Source organism: Palaemon carinicauda, chromosome 9, assembly GCF_036898095.1.
Source record: "Palaemon carinicauda isolate YSFRI2023 chromosome 9, ASM3689809v2, whole genome shotgun sequence".
Classification (NCBI taxonomy): Eukaryota; Metazoa; Arthropoda; class Malacostraca; order Decapoda; family Palaemonidae; genus Palaemon; species Palaemon carinicauda.
In genome coordinates, this window is record NC_090733.1 from 159,029,918 (window position 1) to 159,054,789 (window position 24,872).

The following is a 24,872-nucleotide window of genomic DNA, read 5'->3' on the forward strand; positions in this document are numbered from 1 at the left end:
TTGTGGTTGTTGTCTTAAATTTGTGCCTATAAAACCAGACTTGAAAAAAAAATATATCTATTCGGGTATGGAGTTTTGCCAGTCTGTTTTCTTAAGAAAGATAATGTCTTTATAGCGATTGACTGATGTTTAAGAGTATTTGATGCAAGAAGAATTGGTTGTGAGGTTGTACCATTCATCTGCATATAATGGCCCCAGAATCGTCTTTGTTCTTTCTTTTATTTTCTAGCATTTCATAATTTTTTTTTTCTTTCAGTTTTCTCATTCTCGTTATTGTTTAACTAATTCTTATTCAATAATGCTCCATGAAAATTCCGGAGTAAATCCACATACACTTACAAAAAAAAAAAAAAAATATAAGTATAAAAATTCGTTCCTTTTAAAGTTTATATTCAATGTCACGGTCATGATTTTCCAATTGCTTTGATAATAAGTTAGATTAAAAATCACAATTCAATCATAATTTGGCGCGCATGAGAAACACCAGGTACAAAACAATCAATTAATATTCTGACTCACGGGACTAAAAGTTTTCTTTACTTTTTTCTCTGCCATAATGTCATTATTCCTTTTATCATGAATTCATTAGAAGGCCCATAAAAATTCGTGAAAGGCTGTTAGGAAAAGTCAAAACTAATTTTTTTTTTTTATTATTTGGTCAACTCATACACACAGACACACGTATAGACACACACACTATATATATATATATATATATATATATATATATATATATATATATATATATGCTCAAATACACACATGGTTTATGTATATATGGATATATACGTACTTGTATATATATATATATATATATATATATATATATATATATATATATATAAATATGTGTGTATATATAATATGCACACATACACGCAATTATATATATATATATATATATATATATATATATATATATATATATATTATATATATACATATAAATATATATATATATATATATATATATATATATATATATACATATATATATATATATATATATATATATATATATATATATATATATATATATAATGTGCACACAGACACACAATTGTTTATGTATATATATATATATATATATATATATATATATATATATATATATATATATATTATATATATATATATATATATATATATATATATATATATATATATATATAGATATATACAGTATATGTGTGTGTGTATATATATACATACACGATGTAAAATTTTCAACTGAGTCCAATTTTACTAACAACCAATTTCCTGAAAATAGTTATATATATTTGAATCTCCATCCGGGTAGTTATTAAATATAAATTCAAATTTATTCTGCATTGAGAATGTATTTCCAATTATGTATACTAATTTATACAGACAGAAATTGCCAAATATCTATTAAGAGATTATAATTGCCTTTTGCATCATCAAACAGCTAACTCTTGTGATGATATCTTGTTGATAAAAGTAATATGTGGGAAATGCCACTGAATAAGAAAACCGTGTTCCCAATATCAATTGTTTTACACTGGGAGGATGTCAGTTGACACATGCCTTAGTAACTAAACGTGCTTTCCTTTAGTTGAAGGAATTATACCTAAAAAGGTCTATTGAAATCTCTTTTGTGTCTTTCATATAAAAATGATGTGTAGTCTAGAGGCTCTTGGATTTTTCGCATCTAATTGAAACGAAAGATCCCTGTTTATTGCAGCTTTCTGAGACACGACGTGCCCTCATGGGGAATTCTCCTTAGACCTCATTAGGGATAACAATAATATTTATATTCATTCTTGCTTCTTCTGATGCATCGCCGAAGAGCCTCGAGGCAGCAGTCCACAATGGCGGCTTTCATACAGCAGGGGACGCAGGCACGGACTAGCAGAGATTAGGTCTCCACTGGGTGTGTTTTGAGGACCAGTGGGTCTTGAATCCGTCCGTGATCTGTGGTTTTGGGGTGTCCCGCCAAAGTTAGCGCTGAAATGGTGAGTTTTCTTACTGCTTTAAATGGTAGTTCTTATTTTCTTTATGGACGTGACCAGGACAATTTGTTGTGAGGAGTATAGTGTTTATAGTGTTTTCTTTGCAGTAGAACAATAAAAAACTGATACATTTCTTGGGTTGTAGGTGATCTAAGTATCGATGTAGTTTTTGGGTCATAGTTCGAAATATTGCAAGATTAAATTGCTTATCAAAATCGTTTGCAACAAAAATTTCATTATTTGTTTAGTTTCTGGCAAAAATCATTGGATAATGTGATTTCCGTGTCCTCAAAGGTACTCTAATGAATTGTATGTGGTAGGTTGGCCAAGGCACCAGTCACCCATTGAGATAATACCGCGAGAGAGTTGCTGGGTCCTTTGACTGGCCAGATAGTATTACATTGCATCTCTCTCTAGTTACAGATCAGTTTTTCTTTCCCGACACATTCACCGAATAATCTGGCCTATTTTTTATACATTCTCCTCATTAATCATACACCTGGCAATACTAAGACAACCGAACAGTGCTTCACCTAATGGGTTAACTGCAGCACTGAATTATCCAATGGCTACTTTCCACTTGGTAAGGGTAGAAGAGACACTATCTATGGTTAGCAGCTCTTCTAGGAGGATACTCCAAGATCAAACATTTGTTTTCTAATCTTAGGTAGTGCCTCTGTACCATAGTCTTCCACTGTCTTGGGTTAGAGTTATTTTGCTTGAGAGTATACTCGGACACTTCTATAATTCTTTATTTCCTTTCCTCACTGGTCTATTTTCCCTGTTGGAGCCCTTGGACTTATAGCATCCTGCTTTTCCAACTAGGGTTGTAGCTTATATAATAATAATAATAATAATAATAATAATAATAATAATAATAATAATAATAATAATAATAATGAGTGATTTGAAATGGACCTATTTGGGCACAATGCACTTAGGGGCATTAATGGGAATTTTCAGAAGTCATTTGTAACAGCCTAAATGAGATCACAGGTTACATTTTTATGGGAATTAAGACGCTGCAAAAAATTGCATTAATTTCTGAAATGTATTCTAATTTTGAAAAAGTACTTACAGGGGGAGAGGTCATAGATAAGAAATTAACTGAAAACTAAACATCTAAAGCTGGTGTTCAGTACAGATTTGGCTAAAATAGGATATTTATATTTACACTTTTGACTTGAGTATCCCAGTTGGATTTTCAGGTGTTGACATTCCAAGTGATATAATAATCATAAAAAAATGTCTAATTATTTTGCAGTGAAGAATAATGCGATTAAGCATTCATTATGTAAAAGAAATGCTTTAGAGAATTTTAATAGATAACGCAGTTAGTGATATACAAAAAAAAAATTGAATAAGGATAAGTTTGTTTGTGTGTGTGTTAGAAAGAGAGAGAGAGAGAGAGAGAGAGAGAGAGAGAGAGAGAGAGAGAGAGAGAGAGAGAGAGAGAGAGAGAGAGAGAGCATTTATTGATGTAGCGTTTATAAGAAAAAGGAAATATTACAGTTTTATCTTTTTTTTTACGAGGAGGAGGAATCCGTCGGAACAAGAAATCCAGTCCAGTGTACCGCAAAGTCTAGAGAAAGTATATATATATATATATATATATATATATATATATATATATATATATATATATATATATATATATATATATATATATATATATATATATATAGAGAGAGAGAGAGAGAGAGAGAGAGAGAGAGAGAGAGAGAGAGAGAGAGAGAGAGAGAGATCTTGGTGTACCGTACGCGTATCACACGCTTGTACACTATAACGGTATTTAAAGGTTTAAAGGCCACTCATGAATGACAGAGGCAAGGGACAGTAACATTGCCCTTTCAACCAGGATAATACCCTAGAGACTGACCATATTACATATGATCAGCACCCACGCCACTTCTCCACCCAAGCTAGGACCAAGGAGAGCTGGGCAATGGCTGCTGATTACTTAGCAGATAGACCTATAAATTCCCCCAAAACCCCCATCCTTAGCTCACAAGGATGGTGAGGTTGCAGCGACCAAAGGAACTAACGAGTCTGAGCGGGACTTGAACCCCAGTCCGGAAATCACCAGGCAAAGGCGCTACCTCCAGACCACCACAACCTTATTATTATTATCATTATTCTTATTAATTGCTAAGCTACAACCCTAGTTGGAAAAGCAGAAGGCTATAAGCCTAGAGGCCTATATAACCTCCTTCGAGGCAAGAGTCTGTGCAGCATCAGACAAATTACAACAGTAACATTTACTCTTTTATTCCGGATCTTGAGTAATATCTGTAGTCTTAAAATGAGAGACAGATAATGGGAAACATTTAATATTTAACTAGGAATTAGAATGGCAATGCAGCTAAATATGCTGTTGATTAATTGGTTTATCTTTTTAGCGAAATTGCTTAGTATTTTTTCATAATACTGATAATAGCTATTTCTCAATATTTTTTTCTTTTAAAGTAATATTTATTTCGAGATGTTCATATGCGTTCTTAAATTTTCGTCAATTCTTGCAACAAATATGAATTTATACTCTCCATCTCCTCTATCCCCTAATTATCATCATTATTACTAATTAATTTTCTAATTTTCTAAATGATTTAAAGTCTCGTATTTCTTATCCTATAAAGAGAATTATTCTCTTTATTTCCCTTCAATCATCATATATTTTTTTAGGCAAAAGAGCCCTTAACAGAGTATTTTTCATTACCCAAACATTAAATCCATAACTCCAAGTCTTTGTGTACAACAAAACTGAAAGATAGTGGAAGTTAAAATATTTTTTCAAAGAAAAGGAACATACGCTTTTTTTGTGCAAATTAATGAAGTGAAGTATGCTTATAAATACGAGCGACCACTATAACATGCAAACTATCACGCATGCATAGATGGAGGTTCATCTCTATCTCGATGTTAGAGCAGCAAGGAATAGATTTTGCTGAGAGGTATTGATAACATCAAGAATAGTTAGGAACCCGTCAAGGCATGTATTATTTTAATATCTTAAAAAATCCCAGAACTTATCAGTTATTCTGATAGGAAAAGAAAATTTATATAAATCAAGGCCTTTCATTCCATACAAAATAACGCAAAAGATACTTAAGACTAGAAAATTTTCCTTTTGTGTTTTCCGAGACTAGGAAACCCGCTTTTAGATAGCCATTTCTGAAGACCTGGCTTCGCGAAAATTATGAATGTGCTCTCCTTAGGAGAATTTTGCAGTCCTGCTATTTGGCGTCATGAGCTAAGGTCACGATAAGAGTTTCATAAAATTCTTACGTTTTCTAAATGCTTTATTAGAATCTCAGTTCGTTTAAAAAACATAAGCTTTTAAATTCACCTAAATTTATTAGAAATTTATTGCGTGATCCATCCTGAAATGGTTATGTAGCACGCGCCAAAAAAGAATATTTCCACGGACACAAAAAGGAAACAAAAATTTAGCGAAAAATTCCAAGACTTAGTCTTCTGGTTTTGTTACTTTGAAGAGGGAAAAGTAGATCCCTTTGTCACGACAACTTTTCGTTTCACAAGGATTTATGTTATAGGTATGATATAATACTGAAATTCTTTACACGAAATCATCTTTATGATGTCAGCACGAATCTAGATAGTCATGTTTCCACAAACGAGAACTCGTTCCCAGTTAGAAATGCATCTTTTAGCGACTCAATTTTGGTCTCTCTGTCTCTTTGTCTGTTCTGATTTTATCTTAAGGTGCTGTCACACTAGTCGGCAGTTATGGCAAGACTTTTCAGTTATTGTGTCAATAGATTTTTTTTCTATTTTTTTCTCATTGCGTGTCACTTCCAAGTTATGTATAACACTAATATACTAGTTCTTTGGGCTTGGGTATATATACTTTTCTATCATTACACAACTTAAGGTGGCATAATAAATTATTATAGCATAATGATTGATAATTATATAAAGTAATTATGTATAATAAAACTAATATAATAAGCCAGAAATTTATTTCATTACAGGTTCACAATTTTCTTATAATTATTATTAATAGTATTAATAATATCATTATTATTATCATCATCACACGGGCAAACTAACATCAGTAAATCAAACATAATAACTTACAATAAAGCAAATATAAAAAAGAGAAAATTTACTTATTTATTTATCTATTTCTTTTGGTGATGCGGCCACCCCCGCCCCTAGGTCTCTGATTTTAGGTTAATAATTTTTTTTTTCTAATCATTACACAGGCTGACCTGGCATTATCAGTTAACCGATTCCTCTTTTCATTTTTGATGTGGTTTAGTGAAAAAAACAATGTTTCACATGCATATGTTGACGAGAAAATGGTTCGCATTGTTTTTACGACTTTTTTTCAGAGCACAGAATGTTTCAGGGATGCTATTCCAAGCAAATAACAGTTCTTCATCTTGATTACAAGAGCCTGAGTCTGGCTCTTGTAATCTGTCTCGCTCCCGTTCTTCTAAATCAGCCCTAAGATTGGTAAACTTTTGTTTCCAAATGGAACTGGATTGGAATTCTACTAACTCCATTTCCATATCATCTATGGTTAACCATTCAAACAAATCTATTTTCAGCTTGGTAAAATTTGCCCTGTCAGGATATTTCTTTCAAAATAATATTTCTTCAAGCTCCCAAAATTAGTCAAATCTTGATGAGAATTGGTCTCTTAGAGAGCTTAAAACTGATGAAACAAAAAGTTTCTTCAGTATCCTTGATAGCCTGATCTTGTTCACTCAGTTCCTGACAGTTCTTTTGCAGCCTCGGAAAGTACTTGTAACTTTTAGTTTCTAAATCACGTTGGAAAATATTGAGCTTACCATCAAAAGCAATGATAAAACCAAACATAATACCAATACTTTTATCATAGCCTTGTAGCTTAACATTTAACTCATTGAAGTGAACTAATAGATCAGTAAAAAACATTAGTCTACTGAGCCAGGCAGCATCATCTAACACATGAAAATCTCTATTATTTTTCATGCTTAGAAAGACCTTTATCTCATTTAAGCACTCCACAAATCGTTCAAGAACTTTTCCCCTACTAAGCCAACGTACATTATTGTACATTAACGATCCATTATAAGCAGATTCTACTTCGTTTAGTAGTAAGCTGAATTCACGTTTGTGCAATGCTCGTGCTGATATCAGGTTAACTACTTTAGTGACGACTGATGTCAAATCATGGAGTTCTTTTAACCCAACTTTAGCACACAGTACTTCTTGGTGTATAATGCAGTGAAAAGGTAAAATGAGATGACCCACTACTTCTGTGAAAAGTTTTACAAAGCCAACATGACGGCCAATCATGTTGGGAGCACCATCTGTTGTTACCGACACAATTTTTGACATATCTATGTTTCTTTCACGCAACATACTTACTACAATGTTACATATATCTTTTCCTGTGGTATTTGAAGACAGAGTTTCTAAACTAAGTAATTTTTCATACATTTTATGCCCACTACAATACCTGGCAAAGATAGCCAGTCGAGCAGACGATGGGAAGTCAGTAGTTTCATCAAGACAAATTGAAAAGAAATAACAGCCAGTCAAGTCTTTTCCTATTTGACTCGCTATATTAGAGCGCATGTCCATTACCCGATTTTTAACTGTTTCTGGAAATAGGTATCTCTTTTATGCGCTTGATAATAGCATCTTTGTCCTTAAAATCGTCAAACAAATAAGGTGCACAGTCCACAAAAGCCCTTTTAATAAACTCGCCATCACTGAAAGGATTTCCATGCTTAACACTAGTGTGTGAAAGACTGAAACTTGCTGAAACTCAAATCTGAATGTCCACATACGTATCCCAACAAATTTTTCGATTGAAGAGTTTTCTTTCTCAGCTCTTGCGTAATAAACTCTTGACGCTCTTCATCAATTTTTTTTAACAACCACTTGCTATTTGTTTCGCAATGTCTTTTCACATTCCATGTTCTGCTCACAACATGTTCATCACATGAGATGCAAAGAGCTTTGCTGTTTCTTTCAATAACGCCATATTGATTAGTCCTGTATTCTTGGAAATTCCTGTTACTTCGGTTTTCAGATAATTTAATTTTCTTACTGGTCATTATGATTAATAGGGAGGGATGTAATAAGAAGATTGTTAATATACGGCACAGTTCATGCTGGTCGCAGAAGAAAGATAAAATATGAAAGACAGACATGAAAAATAAAACGATGTCCGTAACCTCGGGCTTAGATAAATAATGATGACGATGAGGCAGAAGGCGAAAATTTTCACTTCAGCTCAGCCCCAGTTACACCTTGTTCGGCATCTGTAAAAGGAAGAAAGCGGCTGGTTAACGGTGTTTACATTTTTAGCATAGATAATTACAGTTATTTAGTAAATTGATAAACACTTGTAAAAGGACAGATTTAACACACAGAAGAGAGAGAGAGAGAGAGAGAGAGAGAGAGAGAGAGAGAGAGAGAGAGAGAGAGAGAGAGACTTTTTTTATTATAGTTTTATATACGAAGCTTAAAATTTTCTATCAACTTTTCACCAGTGTGTCAGCCAGAATCCCTTTGCGTGTCACAAGTGACACGCATGTCATAGTTTTGCCATCACTGTGACTAGTGTATAGAGGAACGTGTGAACACCGTATTTGAAATCGATTGTATGCACAGCTTCATTGTACGAAATAAAACTTTTTTTTACAATGCATAACAAATGTATAAGTACTCTTTTCCAATGTATGAGCATGGACGTCTAAGCATTCTTTCCAGTGTACGAGAATGAATTTATAAGTTGCGTATAAATAGTGGATGAATAGCGTATTTATAACGTATAACTTGTGTATGAGCAGCGTATGAGTAACGCTTACATGTTTACGTCAATGTAAGTCATCGTAAGTGTAGAGTATATCAAAGAGTGAGTAGCCTACGAGTCCCGCACATGAACATGCGAATACAGCATAGAAGCGATTCAGAACCGTTTATGAGCATATTAGTAACGTGTGAGTAGCGTATGAGTTACGTTCACCAAGCTTTCGTATATTATCAATATATTTTCCGAAACCCTTCATTCTGTAATAGACTTCAAAGATACCAAACCAAAGAAGACTTCACCCAGAAGAAAATACATTGCAAAGAACAGGCACCCTGATCTACCCACTGATTGAGCTAGGCCGCTGCTGCTAGGGTGATATCAATTTCACCACTTACTGAAACACACCTACGGGATTCACTCCCTTCGTCTTCTGCTTACACATCCTCTCAGGTGCTAAAAAAAAAAAAAAAAAAAAAAAAAAAAAAAAAAAAAAAAAAACTTCTTGCAGTTTTAAAGTGGAGAAGGGCCTGATGATGATGTGGAAATGCCATTTATATCACATATGACAAATACGTTAAGCATAAACTTATATTCGCGAAGATATGTTGGTATACGTCAGTCATACGTTTACATACATAAATTAATCTTTAGAGATACTTTCAAGACATTCGTGAGCATTACCTCCTTTTATACATTAAGGGCAAGGTTAAGCGTGATTAAGGGCTAGCTATGCCGACCATCGTATGAGAAGCGTACTGTAATGTAAATTTAGCGCCACTAAGCATATTCGTCGCAAGGTCTATGTAAATAGACCTTGATTCGTCGTATCCTTAGCCATCCGTTGAGATACTACCGCTAGATTGTGGGGTCCTTTGACTGGCCAGATAGTACTACTTTGGATTCTCCTCTCTGGTTACTGTTAACTTTCCCTTTCCCTACACATACACCGAATAGTCTGGCCTATTATTTACATATTCTCCTCTGTCCTCATACACCTGCCAAGACTGAGATTAGCAAACAATTCTTCTTCACCCAATGGGTTACTGCACTATCATTGTTTAGTGTCCACTTTCCTCTAGGTTAAGGTACAAGAGTCTTTAGATATAGAGAGCAGCTCTTTTAGGAGGACACTCCAAAATCAAACCATTGCTCTCTAGTCTTGGGTAGTGCCATTGCCTCTGTACCATGGTCTTCCACTGTCTTGGGTTAGAGTTCTCTTGCTTGAGGGTACACTCGGTCACACTAGTCTATCTTATTTCTCTTTTTCTTGTTTTGTTAAAGTTTTTATAGTTTATATAGGAGATATTTGATTTAATGTTGTTACTGTTCTTGAAATATTTTATTTTTCTTGTTTCCTTTCCTAACTAGGCTATTTTCCCTGTAGGAGCCCCTGGACTTATAGCATCCTGCTTTTCCAACTAGGGTTGTAGCTTAGCAAATAATAATAATAATAATAATAATATGACTCGCGCTCGTATACGCTGAAAACTTTTTCTCGCTCCCTGCATTTATGCCTGAGTATTCAAAACATAAACGACGTAAACCTAACAAACCCATTAAGATGGAATCATTCTAGGCTTTTTTTCGCCAGTTGCTCCTTAAAATGGAAAGCACGAACGGTTGCTACTCGAGACATCGGCAGCGACTGGACGGGATGCAGCCGTGGCCACGATGCAACTCGCATAAACTGCAGGCATGACGTCAGATGCAAACACACAAAATGGCGGCTGCAAATAGGACGTGCTCTTGCTTGGCAATCTTTAGTCCAACAAGATTCAAGAGATAATAAAAATCTGCTCTGCTCATCCTGTGGTAATTGTAGAATTCATCAATTCACGCAATACACCGATAATACATATTACTCCGACAGTTAGAAAATTTCTGTGGGCATGATGATATCAGCTGATCGGTTTCGTTTAACTTCTTCCCATTTGCTCCTCGAACTGCGATATTACTAGCGTGACGCTACAACACTTTCGCTCGCTATTATCGAATGAAGGTTGGCGAAAAACTAGGACAAGAAATTACTAGTGTGATTCCACCATTAGCTTGCGTATGAGGAATTTTTCTCATACATATGGATCGCATATGCTGGTGCTAGTGTGACAGCGCCCTTGCATCAAATGAAACGATTGTGGGTTATTTGAACAATATGAATGTATTTGTATACGTATAATTTTAGAAAAAGAATGTCCGTTTAATTTGAGGAGACCTGAAGCTACTTATATATATATTTTTTTTTTTTTTTTTTTTTTTGCTTATTAGTCTGTAGTTAACTTTCTTTACGTGACGTTCATTAGTATAGGGTACAATTACGCAAGCAATGTTATACTAGAATATGTTTAAACGCTATTTTTTCTTCATTGGCGATGTACATTTATATTGGAGAATGTTCTCTTTTCAAGATTGAAATAAAAGATTCTTTGCAAAAGAACAAGCGTATTAGAAGCTTGAACAGACCCCAGGAGTCTGATGTGAGTAATACTAGGCAAGCAGTTAATTCTAATAGCCAGGCCTTCTCCATCCTGAGGCTCAATACTACGCAGTATTCTAGAAGTTTTATTCCAACTGTTACCAAGTTGTGGAATGATCTTCCTAATCGGGTAGTTGAATCAGTAGAACTTCAAAAGTTCAAAGTTGGAGCAAATGTTTTTTTGTTGACCAGGCGGACATGAGTCTTTTTATAGTTTATATATGACATATTTGTTTTTGACGTGGTTAATAGTTTATATATGACATATCTGTTTTGACGTTGTTGCCCTTTTTAAAATGATTTATTGTTAATTTGTTCTCTTCATTTATTTATTTCCTTTCCTCACTGGGCTATTTTTCCCTGTTGGGGCCCTTGGGCTTAAAGCACCTTGCTTTTCCATCTAGGGTTGTAGCTTGGATAGTAATAATAATAATAATAATACTGATTATCGTGATTATGGTTGGTATCTGGGATATTGTGCAATAGCATAATGGCTTGTCATTTGCCTCTGGCACCCGTGAGAGGCCTTAGAACAGATAGATATTCAAACTTTTAAACCTTTATGTTTGATTAACTTATGATTCACTATCACAATTCTTTAATCCTTTTTTTTTCAGCTATAATGAACCAAACCTTAATGATTGTTTTAAAAGAGAATTGAAAACCATTAACATAATGAGTTGTATCATTATATTTGTCTATTGCAGGAAAGCTCCTGAGAAGTAATTGCAAGTTATAACGTTTATCATTTTTTTTTTTTCAGGTCAACTGGAAGATAGTCATCCTCACCTTTTCTGTACTTGTTAAACATGGCGTCTCTGCTGGTTTGCCTCACACGACTGATGGAAGGGAAGATGCAAACGATATCTCAACTGAAGCAGCAACACAGAACAGCGTAGAGGAGAGTTTCGAGGAAGGGTCAGGGTTAGGCGAAGGAGAAGGTTTATTCCCACTAGACTCAACCTCTGGTGACAATTTGTTGGTTAGTGATGAAGAGAGTGTTTATAATACTGATTATGTGGAGGACTCGGAAGATTATGAGGAACAAGACTTTTCCAACGAGGCTGATAATTACAACAGTACAGAAATGAGTGTCAGCAACAACACCTTTGCCATGGTAAATGGAACTGATGGAGGTGATGCTTTAACCGATGTGTATTTGGAGCAGTTTAATATTGAGTCTAAAGAATCAGTGGGGAATAACTGCTTGAGTGATGAAAAATTCAATTTTACTGAAGATGGTGAAATTGAAAGAGCTGAAGAATTTAGTCGTTATATTGAAGCTTATGGTGATGATTTTGACTCTAATAGCGGCGACGATGAGATAAGGGCACCGACTAAAATGAGGGACAAGAAGATTTCAAAAAGGAGAGATTTTTTGTATGATAATTTCACAATGGACGAAAGCAATGAAACTTCAAATTTCAATGCGTCTTATGGTATCAGTATCCAAGGCAATGCAAGTCAAACAGGGGATGAAAATGAGTTAACCAAAAATATCAAAGCTCCGAAAATAATACTGAAAAAGAGTGAATTTGAAGAGATGTCCATGCCAAGCGAACGACCAATAGCTGGTGCAACTGGAAAATCATTGAAGACTGACAGAATAGAGATTGAAACACCAATGAGTCCCAACCTGGAAATTTTGGCTGACTCTGGGGAGGACATAAAACACAGGAAGTCAAGAGAGATAGATGATTATGAAGACGTGATGGGAAATCTTTCGTTGCCTACATCAGCAAATCAAGAACGCCCATCAACTGCGGATTACCCAAAGAATTCCGGGGATGACTGCAATAAAAAGAAAGAATCGGAAGATGGTGTTCCTGTCAAAGTAATGCATGAACACATTTCTAAAAAATCTAAGCATATAATTTTAGACCTAACCACTTCTGGAAAAAACAATGCAGAGAAATGGTCTTCAATGTTAAATGGAACAAACTGTAAAACGCCTCTGTCTGAATCAGATAGTTTATCATCTGTAACTGTCCTGATGGATTCCTCCACTGGAAGCCAGTCAGTTATAAATAACAAAAGCCCGGATGGGACTAGCATAATTATAATTGATTTAATTGATTCAAGTGAGAATAATTCATCTGAAATTGAGGTGGATGAAACTGAGGATTTTAACAAGGACCACGCAAAACTTGATCCGGAGAGCACTCCATCACTGGTCACACCAGATTATTCACAAAACTTGACAAAGGAACAAGAAAACTCTGATTCTTTGGTATCACAAGCCGTAGAAAGTTATGAAAATGGGAGTAACAGCCATCTCCAAACTGAAAACTGTTTTATTTTTGCAGAAAGAGATTTACGACAAATTATTCCTAGGACAGTATTTGAAACCATTGCTTCCACTCCTAATCGTGTAGATTTGATAATCACTGAAAATTCTGTGGAACCTTTGAATAATTCACAGCCTGACTCTCCTGGTGATTTTTCAATTTTTTATAATAAAAAAGGCTACTATACTATATGCACTCTTCTAGAAGAGAGAGAATTATTATTGGCATTCACAGAAATTAAAAGAAATGGGAGTGCCAATGAGAAAAGTAAAGACGTTTTTCACTTCCATGTCCCGGAAAACCAAAATTGTTTAATATTTTCAGCAAAAGATATAAAAAAGATCATCCCAGAAACAATTCTAGAAAGAGCAACCACCTCTCCAAATGGGCTGAATCTGGTGTTCACTGAGAATTCAGTTGCACCTTCGACCTATTTGCAGCCTAATTCCCGGTCTGACTTTTCCATCTCCCTTCATTCATCAGACCACTATACCATTTGTACACTTTTATCAGAAAGAGAATTATTAATGGCTTTCACTTCTATAGAGGGGAAACATATTCCTGATGAAAATGTGTCTGACATTCATTCTGCAGACGATACAGAAACCAAGAATTGCTTCATTTTTATGGCAAGTAACATGAACAAAATTATACCAAAGAGTATATTGGAGAAAGTGGCCTCCTCTCAGACTGGCTTAGATTTGGTTTTTAATGGGAATTCTGTGGAACAATTAAATTCTTCACAACCTTTTTCTCTGGGTAATTTTTCAATCTCTGTCTATTCCCCAGAATATTATAATATATGTACATTTTTAACAGAAAGAGAATTATTATTGTCTTTGACATCAATAACAGGTGACGACAATGTTGATGAACAGGCCAATGCTATCTCTACTACATCCCCACCAGAAACTAGGAAATGTTTTATTTTTGCTGTAAGATATCTGATAGAAATTTTACCGACCACCATTCTTGATGAGGTGGCATCTACGCCAGATGGGGTAGATTTGGTATTTTCTGAGAGTTCAGTTGAACCTTTAGCCAACTCACAGGAAGACTCTCAAGCCGATTTTTCACTCTACTTTACCTCGCCACACTCATATACTGTATGTACCCTTTTAACAGAAAAACAATTGTTAATGGCTTTTACATCAATAAAAGATAAACAGAATGTGGAGGCAGATGTCGACGAGAGTAATGACACAAGTGTAAAAGAAGTCAAGAATTGTTTTATTTTTACAATAAGAGACATACAAAAAATCATACCAGAGGCAATGCTTAGAAACATTAAATCGGCACCAGATGAAATGGATTTTGTTTTCACTGACAATTCAGTTGAACCTCTGTCTAATCTACACACTTCTCGTGGTGATTTTTCAGTAGCCATACACTCGGCACACTATTATAAAGTTTGCACTTTCTTAAATGAAGGTAAATTATTAATGGCTTTCAGCTCAAGAAAAAGAAAACAGAATAAATACGGAAATTATGTTCCTAGTGATTCCAAAAGTACACCATCAAAAGCTGAGAACTGTTTTATCTTTGGAGGGAAAGATGTGAGACAAATTGTACCGCTGTCAATTCTCGAGAAAGTGGATAGTTCTTCGAGTAGAGTGAATTTAGTTTTTTCTCAGAATTTAGTTGAACCACAGTCTTATCTTGTGCCATTTTCCCAAGGAGATTTTTCATTGTCTTCATATGAAGGGGACTATTATTCTATATGTACCATTCTAAACAAAGAAGATTTATTAAAAGCATTTGGTTCAATTAAAGGTAAAACTCACGGAGGTTGCTCTGAATATCACACACCACAACTTGTGGAAATCATGGACCCAAGAAGAGTTAATGGTAATCTAAGTTCTTCTCTCTTACAGGGTAAAGATAATGAGACATTACCTAATGCTAAGAGCAAAATAAAGGATGGGACAGAAGACGACGAAAAAAGATTTCCTGAGCTGTCGAATAGTAGCCAAAAGGATGACGATCTAGATGATAGAGTTGACAGAAAGTGTAATATAACTAGTGATAATGATGATTCCTTTGATCGTTCAAAGAATCCAAAACCTACTTTAGATGAGGAGTTTACTAGGTTAGGCCAACCAGGCCAACCTATTTGCTCGGGGAATAAAGACCCAGAGAAAACAGAAGTTGGTTGCCATAATGATGCTAATCAAGTGGGGAAGGTTTATGTATTTCCTATTCTAATAATGCCACTAAAACCCTATGAAGATCCATTAATTTTCGGAAGAGAGAGTGAATATGACGATTCTTATGAAAAATCTAGATTGGTGATGCATTCTGGGAATGGAAATGCCATAAGTAATCAGTTTGGCAATGGATTCACCCTGTCTCCTATCAGCGGGTTTGCATATCCATCGGTAAGATATGATTGGCTATCTGAACCAAGTAATAACAAAAGATTTGAAAATGGTCCTATTTTGTCTTCACTGAATGCTCAGTCACGCGGCGAGAGAGCCATCAGTGTTTGGAACAACTATATTAATAATCCTAATGATTTGGGGAATGATCTAAGTTCTGTTTGGGGAAGGAATAGTGGAAATCTCTTTAAAGGAACGGGGAAAGGTCATGCACAAACAGGAATGAAACAGAATGGAGTGCAAACTGGATCATGGGATATTGCAGATTCATCAAGAATGGGTCTTATTCATAGACCCTATCCCGAAGTCTACCCTTACATTTTTAAAAATCGACTGCATTATCCACGACAGGATGTCGAGAATTTGCCCGACATCCAGTTTGTTCCAGGATGGAAAGATTCTCAAAAAATGGAAAAATTTCGTTCAAAATCCAAGTGTCGAAAATATCCTTGTAAAGAGTCGGAACAAGAAGGCAGGAAAAATAGCTTTGTGCAGCTAGGTAAAATAGTCTCTGGTATGAGTCACAAGGAAACTAGTGATAATGGATATAGGAATAATAATTTGCAATTTATAAATAAATATAACGGTGAATACAATCTAGACGTCATTAGTGATAAAACTATGAGTACTGAAAACTATACCTATGGAATTGATGACCAATATGCTCATGACAGTCATGAAGGATTTGAGAATCAAGTCAGAGTAATGAGCAGAGCAGAAGCGAATGTTCAACCAAGCCCCATAAATGAAAATGTGGTAAATGCTGATAATTATTTGCAACAAAGCCCAGTTATCAGTGGAGACAATGAGGTTTTGCAGATCGCTACAGAGGAAGGAGAAACTTACAACGAAGAATTGTCCAGTAACAGACAACTTTCATTGATGGATATCTCCGAAAATTTAGGAAATAGGCCAATTATGCCTGATAGACCAGTAAACGTGTATGCTAGCCGTACACCTCAAACTTATAAATCCAATACTCCTGAAAACCAAGCCATTCAAAGAAGACTGAAGTCAAGAGAAATTAATACAAAACGAGAAATTTCCAGTAGTGATGGACAAACATATGCTGTTTATTCGAATGACGAGGAAACTTCCAAGATAGGACTTGGAAATATCAATGGACAGACTACAGAATTTGACCAAAGTTATAAACCCATTCCAGGAAAAGGGAATGTTGGTCTAAAAAATTTTGACTATGGATGGTATGACAGTTACGACCCTCTATATTCTGAAGAAAGTAGTATAGGAGTGGAAACCTCTCAACCTAGTTCATCAGATTTTATATATTTAAAGACTGAGCCTGAAACGTCTGCTGTTTACAGAGAGGGTGGATTGCCGTATCCATACATCATAGAATAAAGCTTACCTAATATCATTATCACGAGATTTTTGGCTTCCTCATAGATCTATAACAAATTGGCGTCCTTGGATTTCTTTTTATTTCTAAAGGGATTCATATTCTTAGTGATCCCCACTTAACTTAACATTATGCTATGCACCTTAAGATTAAAAAAAAATAAGAGAAATTTTATCCGTTCGGATGATAGTAAAACATACACTCACCAGATGATAATGAAAATGTATATAATTTTGTTATTATCAAATAATGGACACAGTAAATTACTGCCATTTTAGCTATCTATCTAATTAACCGCAGCATTAGTGAGCATTGATTTGAAGAGAGGAAAGGTCTGTGCGAGAATTCAACAGCGTAACGAAATTTTCTTGTCTTCAAAGCGATTCAACGGCTGCTTAGCTTAATGGTGACACATTCATCGAATGCTCTTCTAGCAAGAAACTACTATAATAACTGTTGACTAATGGCTTTGAATTTCAGAAGATATGTAACAGATCCTCCAATTACTGAAGAAGTTTTCCCCAGGATGTGCTTTAACCGTGACTTTATTAAAATATAACTGCGTGACGTGAAGGGTTGTATATCGATTGGTAAATCCGGTAACCACCTAGGGGCTAGACGCACCGTCAAAAAGCCCTTGTCCGGAGAGAAGCTCCGGGCCATCTAAAGAAGAAGAAGAAGGTAAATCCGGAAAGAAAGTCCCGTGGGATGCAGTTTTCTTCAAAGAAAGAGCTTCTCTGGTTTGAGATTACTACAGTGGCTTTAGAATCAACTAAGAATGGAAGATTAAGAGAGAGAGCAAGGGAAGCTAGAGGAGGACACCTCTACCTGAAGGATAGGTAAGGTTAGAAGCTTTTGATCTATCAATGTCACTTACATTTCAATTTCATGTCCGTTAGATCCATTACCTTATTAAATTACAGTATTTGCTAACGGTGAAGAATAAAAGTTATCAAATATATTATTATTATTATTATTATTACTGTCCAAGCTACAACCCTAGTTGGAAAAGCTAAGTGCTATAAGCCCAGGGGCTCCAACAGGGAAAAATAGCCCAGTGAGGAAAGGAAATAAGGAAATAAATAAATGAAGAGAATAAATTAACAATAAATCAATCTAAAAAAAGTAACAACGTCAAAACAGATATGTCATATATAAACTATTAACAACGTCAAAAACAAATATGTCATATATAAACTATAAAAAGACTCATGTCCACCTGGTCAAGAAAAGATTGGAAACATTGATTCATAAATGCAATAGCGTCTGTAATTTTGGTACTTATCAAGAGATTGACTGCGAGGTATGTCCAAAAGGAAACCAGACTTACAACAAACCTTATCGGACACTTTAACCCTTTTACCCCCAAAGGACGTACCGGTACGTTTCACAAAAGCCATCCCTTTACCCCCATGGACGTACCGATACGTCCTTGTAAAAAAAGGCTATAAAAATTATTTTTTGCATATTTTTGATAATTTTTTGAAAAAATTCAGGCATTTTCCAAGAGAATGAGACCAACCGGACCTCTCTATGACAAAAATTAAGGCTGTTAGAGCAATTTAAAAAAAAAATATACTGCAAAATGTGCTGGGGAAAAAAATAACCCCTTGGGGGTTAAGGGTTGGAAATTTCCAAAGAGCCTGGGGGTAAAATAATACACTGCTTGTGAAATTTTTTATTGTTTTGGTTTCTGTTTATAAGGATTCAGTAAAAAACTGAATCGTCCTTTAGTAACTGAATAATCAGCAGATCAGTAGAAGTTAATAACATTAGTTTTGTCACGGATTTAACCTCCTTCGTTTTCGTGGATAGATATTTTTAGATATTTTCCATACATAATAATATTCCTAGAGGTTACATATTTGCAGGTTGACATGTGGTGTACATGTATACATACTTACATACACGTATATCCAGCAATCTGTCAATCAATCTATCCTTTAGATATACATACAAATGCGTACACACATACACGCACACACACATACACACACACACACACACACACACACATATATATATATATATATATATATATATATATATATATATATATATATATATATATACAGTATATCTGCGTGTGTGTGTATGTATGTATGAAGGACAACTTTAGTCGCTGCTACATTCTACCTTTAAATATTGTATCATTGCTAAACTAACATTAGTCACTTTATGCATGCACACATAAGACTCATCAGCAAACCATCAGATCCACTACACACATTGCGCTATTTTACCATGTCTCAAATGTGGTCATTTATTCCATATCAAAGTCCTTGATCTTCATCCTGTCTATCCAACCCTTGTGAGGCCTCTTTATTTTTTCTACCTCCAATCATTTCTGAATTACACAATTTTCTCAATAACCCATTTATCGTTCATTCTTTCGGCATATCCTAATCACCTCAATATAATCTGATGCACCCTTTCACATATGTTAATATTTTATTACTTCTGTATATCTCTGTTGAGGACCACTTAGTAAAGAGTGTGAACCCCTTGGTGGAAAGAAATGCCTCCTAAATGCCAGCAGCTTTTTGTTATCAAACTAATGGTAATTACAATTTCACTCCTGTAGGATGCTATGAAAATCAAATAGTTATATCCTTGAAGTTCTGCATGGTATGAAAGTCACTAATGTCCAGAGCCATGGTGTTTTGAGCTCTATACCTTAAATTGTACTGCTAAAGATAAACAGAAAAGGGAGACACAGCCACCGACACAAACATACACACACACACACACACACACACACACATATATATATATATATATATATATATATATATATGTGTGTGTGTGTGTGTGTGTGTGTGTGTATTCATTTAACAACAATGCCGGTTAGATGTGCAAATAGAACAACGTGAGAGGCTATAGATAGAACTGATGTAGTTGTAGCTTGCAGGCTAAGAGAAGTTGTTTGTATTTGAAGGTAAATTTAATGCAGTTTTAATGTAAAACTATAAAAGTTACACAGACTGTTGAAAGAGATTGAAGCTCTTTGTCGTTATTCAAGTTGAAGTTAGGAAGAGATAAAGTTATGGGAGCAAATAGGTGTAGATAATGAATGAATAGAAATAGTAGTTTCCAATAGGTAATCATATTTATGAAATATTGTTTAACCTAGAAAGATTTGTCTTTTCTACATTAAAGTATTTTCTTACGGGAAGATATGCTTCTCGCTGTAACTAGACATCATTATGAAAATTTCATGATTCCTTCAGATGTTGCCTACCTTTACTTGAGATAAGATAATTTATTGAACAGTTTTCGAAGGAGATTTTGTCAGAGAGAGAGAGAGAGAGAGAGAGAGAGAGAGAGAGAGAGAGAGAGAGAGAGAGAGAGAAAGAGAGAGAGAGAACAGTTTTCGAATATGATTTTGTCACACACACACACACACACACACACACACACAGAGAGAGAGAGAGAGAGAGAGAGAGAGAGAGAGAGAGAGAGAGAGAGAGAGAGAACAGTTTCCAAATATGAATCTGTAACACATACAGAGAGAGAGAGAGAGAGAGAGAGAGAGAGAGAGAGAGAGAGAGAGAGAGAGAGAGAGAGAGACAGTTTCCAAATATGAATTTGTAACATGCATACAGAGAGAGAGAGAGAGAGAGAGAGAGAGAGAGAGAGTAAAACTTTATCATTACCATATGAATCTTTTCGTTCAAACAGGTTTAATCTGCAAAAGAAGAAAAAGGAAGGCGAACGTCTAAAAGTCGAGTCTTTTATAAAGATCAAAGAAGAGAAAAATGCTAAATACCTCAAGAGGCAGTGAAACTTCATAACCATTTCTCTCAAGCGTACAAATGGGAGGACTCTTCTCAGGAAACAGCATCGCATCAAAATTAAACTTAAACGACATATAGGTATTTGTTTTCTGATGGTCTTCGTATCTTCCTCCCAATGTTGGAACTTCGAATGTCATCGTGTCTTCAACTGAGTGATCGAAGCTGTTATACAACTTACAGCAAGACTTCATATTTCGAAAAGAAATTCTGCTATCAAGTGAAAATGAATTCTAATCCTTCGGATTTATTCTTAGACTTTATTTTAATTCTTGTTGTACAACTATGGCCGAAGCCATTATTTTCGTGTCTGTAAATTACGTAAAATAAATATATACTTTTTTACGTATTTTATTGTGCCTCTAAAAGACACTTATTATTATCCCACAGAGTTCAATAGATAAAGTCAAACACATGCAGGTTGCAACTAACTCTATCTGGCAGTATATTCACACATCGTTTTTTTTTTCTTTAAGATTTACCAGGGTTGCCAGGGTTACCGTCACACAGCTCAGGGACAACCTTTCTTTCCCTCCCTTACCATTGTGATCCTTAAAACATGAAGATCGATTAGAGATACCTTGGTTCGAAAGTCCGTGGTATATCAACTCGCTCTACCTTATTGAATTATAGAATTATTGATATTAGTTTCTTTATTCTTACCAATATGTTCCTGAAATAACATAGGGATTAAGCACAAATACCTGCATAGGCTATATATATATATATATATATATATATATATATATATATATATATATATATATATATATATATACATATATATATATATATATATACATATATATATATATATATATATATATATATATATATATATATATATATATATATATGTGTGTGTGTGTGTGTGTGTGTGTGTATGTGTGTGTGTGTGTATCAAACTGTAAGTGCATTACTTGAATATCATATGAGTTTATTATACTACGTATTGTTTATTTTCCCCTTAAATAAAAGCATTCCTTCCCTCCAGTTCTCCCTCTTTTAATGGAGGTCTTTCTGATTTTAGTGTTAAATTTAGAACTACAGCAACTGCATCCGTTGTTGTTCTCTAGCAGTGATGTAAGGGCATGTTTTTTGAGCAGCAACACATTCATGTAAAAGACAGCAATATGACAGCAGAATTTCCGATGTAAAATGAAGAACCTTCACAATGAGCGCTTCCGTAACAAAACAAGAGTTTGTACCAGTTGTTGGCTAGTTAAACGGTTGCTTAGTTTTCACTTTTCAGTTGTAAAGTGAATCGCTACGAATTAGGAATCTCATGGTTATAACATTGTTGTTTTAATGCCAGTATGATAAACAAACTAATCAACAAGTTAATCTTTCTATCAATATTAGCATGTACCGCCATAGCCTTAAATGTAAGAAGAGTATTTCTCGAATTTTAAGGCGACTCTTAACATGTTTACAAGGCAATATTCTTTCCCAGTTTTAAGTGTCACGTCCTGTAGTGTGGATAGCTCCCATTGGTGGTAACATTATGTGTGCAAAGTTCTCCTTGACGGTACCATGAAATGTGGCATCTTTCTGCTATTCGATCAGTGTTGTAAAATCGCTTCCTGGATCTGTAGTGCATTTTTCCTAAATACCAAAAAGCAAGCGGCCAACGAAATGTAAGTATAGCAGATAGTGATTGTCATGGTATATCTTAGGAGTCTTTATAATACACTAGGATTCTCACTTGATTCGGAAGAAACAGCCATTTTATGCGTTTTTATATATTTAGATAGTACTGACGAATATTGCCGTTAAACAATTCGTTGAAGCCAGAGATTTATGGGAGCCCTTGAGTCCATAACGTGAAGTAGATTATGTAGATAGGAAGTCTCCGAGAAGTAGGACCCACATACCCAACGCAATAGGGTCTCCGTATAAATGGTAATTAATATTTTATTACTCTTGTCGTTGGATAATCAAGTAAGGAATAAACCTGGATTTGTATCTGAGCTTGGCTTGTTCATTGCTTACATTGTAAATTATCTTACTTTTGTCTGAATGAATAGCAGTCTTACAGAGGAGTTAAAGGGTAAATTCCCTTCAATATAAATCATGTGTTGGGGGGCTTAAGTTTATCGGTTAATAGGCTCGCGCACACACACATACAGTATTACAGTATATATATATATATATATATATATATATATATATATATATATATATATGTATATGTATATGTATATGTATATGTATATGTATATGTATATGTATATGTATATGTATATGTATATGTATATGTATATGTATATGTATATATATATATATATATATATATATATATATATATATATATATAATGTATCTTCCTAATCGGGCAGTTAAATTAGTAGAACTTCAAAAGTTCAAAGTTGCAGCTAATGTTTTTATGTTGAATAGGCTGACATAAGTCTTTTTATAGTTTATAGGCTATATGACATATCTGTTTTGACGTTGTTACCGTTTTTAGAATGATTTATTGTTAATTTGTTCTCATCATTTATTTATTTCCTTATTTCCTTTCCTCACTGGGCTATTTTTCCCTATTGGAGGCCTTGAGCTTATAGCAGCTTGCTTTTCCATCTAGGGTTGTAGCTTGGCTAGTAATGTATATACATGTATATATATGTATATATAATGTGTGAATATATATATATATATATATATATATATATATATATATATATATATATATATGTGTGTGTGTATTTGTGTAAGTGAGAGAGAGAGAGAGAGAGAGAGAGAGAGAGAGAGAGAGAGAGAGAGAGAGAGAGGTGGATGAGTAGGGATTAAGAAACACCATCTCGGGCTCGTTCGTAATTTAGAGTACAAGATAATTAGAAAAAAGAAACAATGAACTTCACAACAGTTGCTTTCAACGTACCCAAGTTTTCCTCCATTGTTTACTTGGGAAATTAAGTCTTTAAGAGGTTAAGGGCAAAATTTACGAGGAATATGAATAAATGATTTCCTTTCACTTACTCTTGACTCCTCAACCATCGTTGTTCAAGCAAAATATTAGATTCTTCGGGAAAATTATTATTTCTGGCGTTGAGTTTTAAAGTATAATAAAAGACTTTTGAGGATTTTTTATTTATTTATGTTACATTGAAACATTAGTCCATTATAACATTCTATTTGTTGTATATCTACACATGATAAGAAATTCAGTGACGACGCTATAATCTATACTTATACTTCAAATAGTTGTGGTGGTATGAAGTAGTTGTACACACACACGCCTGCGCGCGCGCACAAACACACACACACAACACATGCATATATATATATATATATATATATTGCATGTAAATGTAATATATATATATATATATATATATATATACATGTATATATATATATACATACAGTACATCTATATATATATATATATATATATATATATATATATATATATATATATATATAATGTACTGTATGTATATATATATATATATATATATATATATATATATATATAATATCGTATTTAGAAATGTACATATATATATTGATGTATCTTTATAGATAAATGTATACACAAACTGTACAAACACATACACAATAATATATATATATATATATATATATATATATATATATATATATATATATATATATATATATATATACATATATATACATATATATATATATTTATATTCACATGAAAAAAGGCTCAAAAGCTTACATACACTTTTCTGAATTGCTATAATATTGTCATCTACAAAACATAAACAAAATATTCTTTTTAAAGCTCCATAAATTATTAGCTTGTCCATTAGTCATTAAACTGGCCTTTGGAATTTTAAGGACATGGGCAATTGTGTACTA

The 24,872-nt window shown here is 34.2% G+C and overlaps 1 protein-coding gene and 1 long non-coding RNA gene across 2 annotated transcripts in view; both read left to right on the top strand.

The window, feature by feature from the left end:
• Positions 1-1,808: 1,808 nt before the first annotated feature.
• On the top strand, positions 1,809-21,346 carry LOC137647309 (uncharacterized). The gene is made up of 3 exons (XM_068380705.1): positions 1,809-1,976; positions 11,985-18,086; positions 20,929-21,346. The coding sequence occupies exons 1-2, from the start codon at positions 1,974-1,976 to the stop codon at positions 17,247-17,249; spliced, it is 5,268 nt and encodes a 1,755-aa protein (XP_068236806.1). The 5' UTR covers positions 1,809-1,973; the 3' UTR covers positions 17,250-18,086; positions 20,929-21,346.
• A 1,179-nt stretch (positions 21,347-22,525) lies between these two features.
• LOC137647312 (uncharacterized) overlaps positions 22,526-24,872 on the top strand; it is a 137,191-nt gene continuing 134,844 nt past the window's right edge. The window contains exon 1 of the long non-coding RNA XR_011045578.1: positions 22,526-22,678. This is a non-coding gene — a long non-coding RNA (uncharacterized lncRNA). The remainder of the gene's footprint in view (positions 22,679-24,872) is intronic.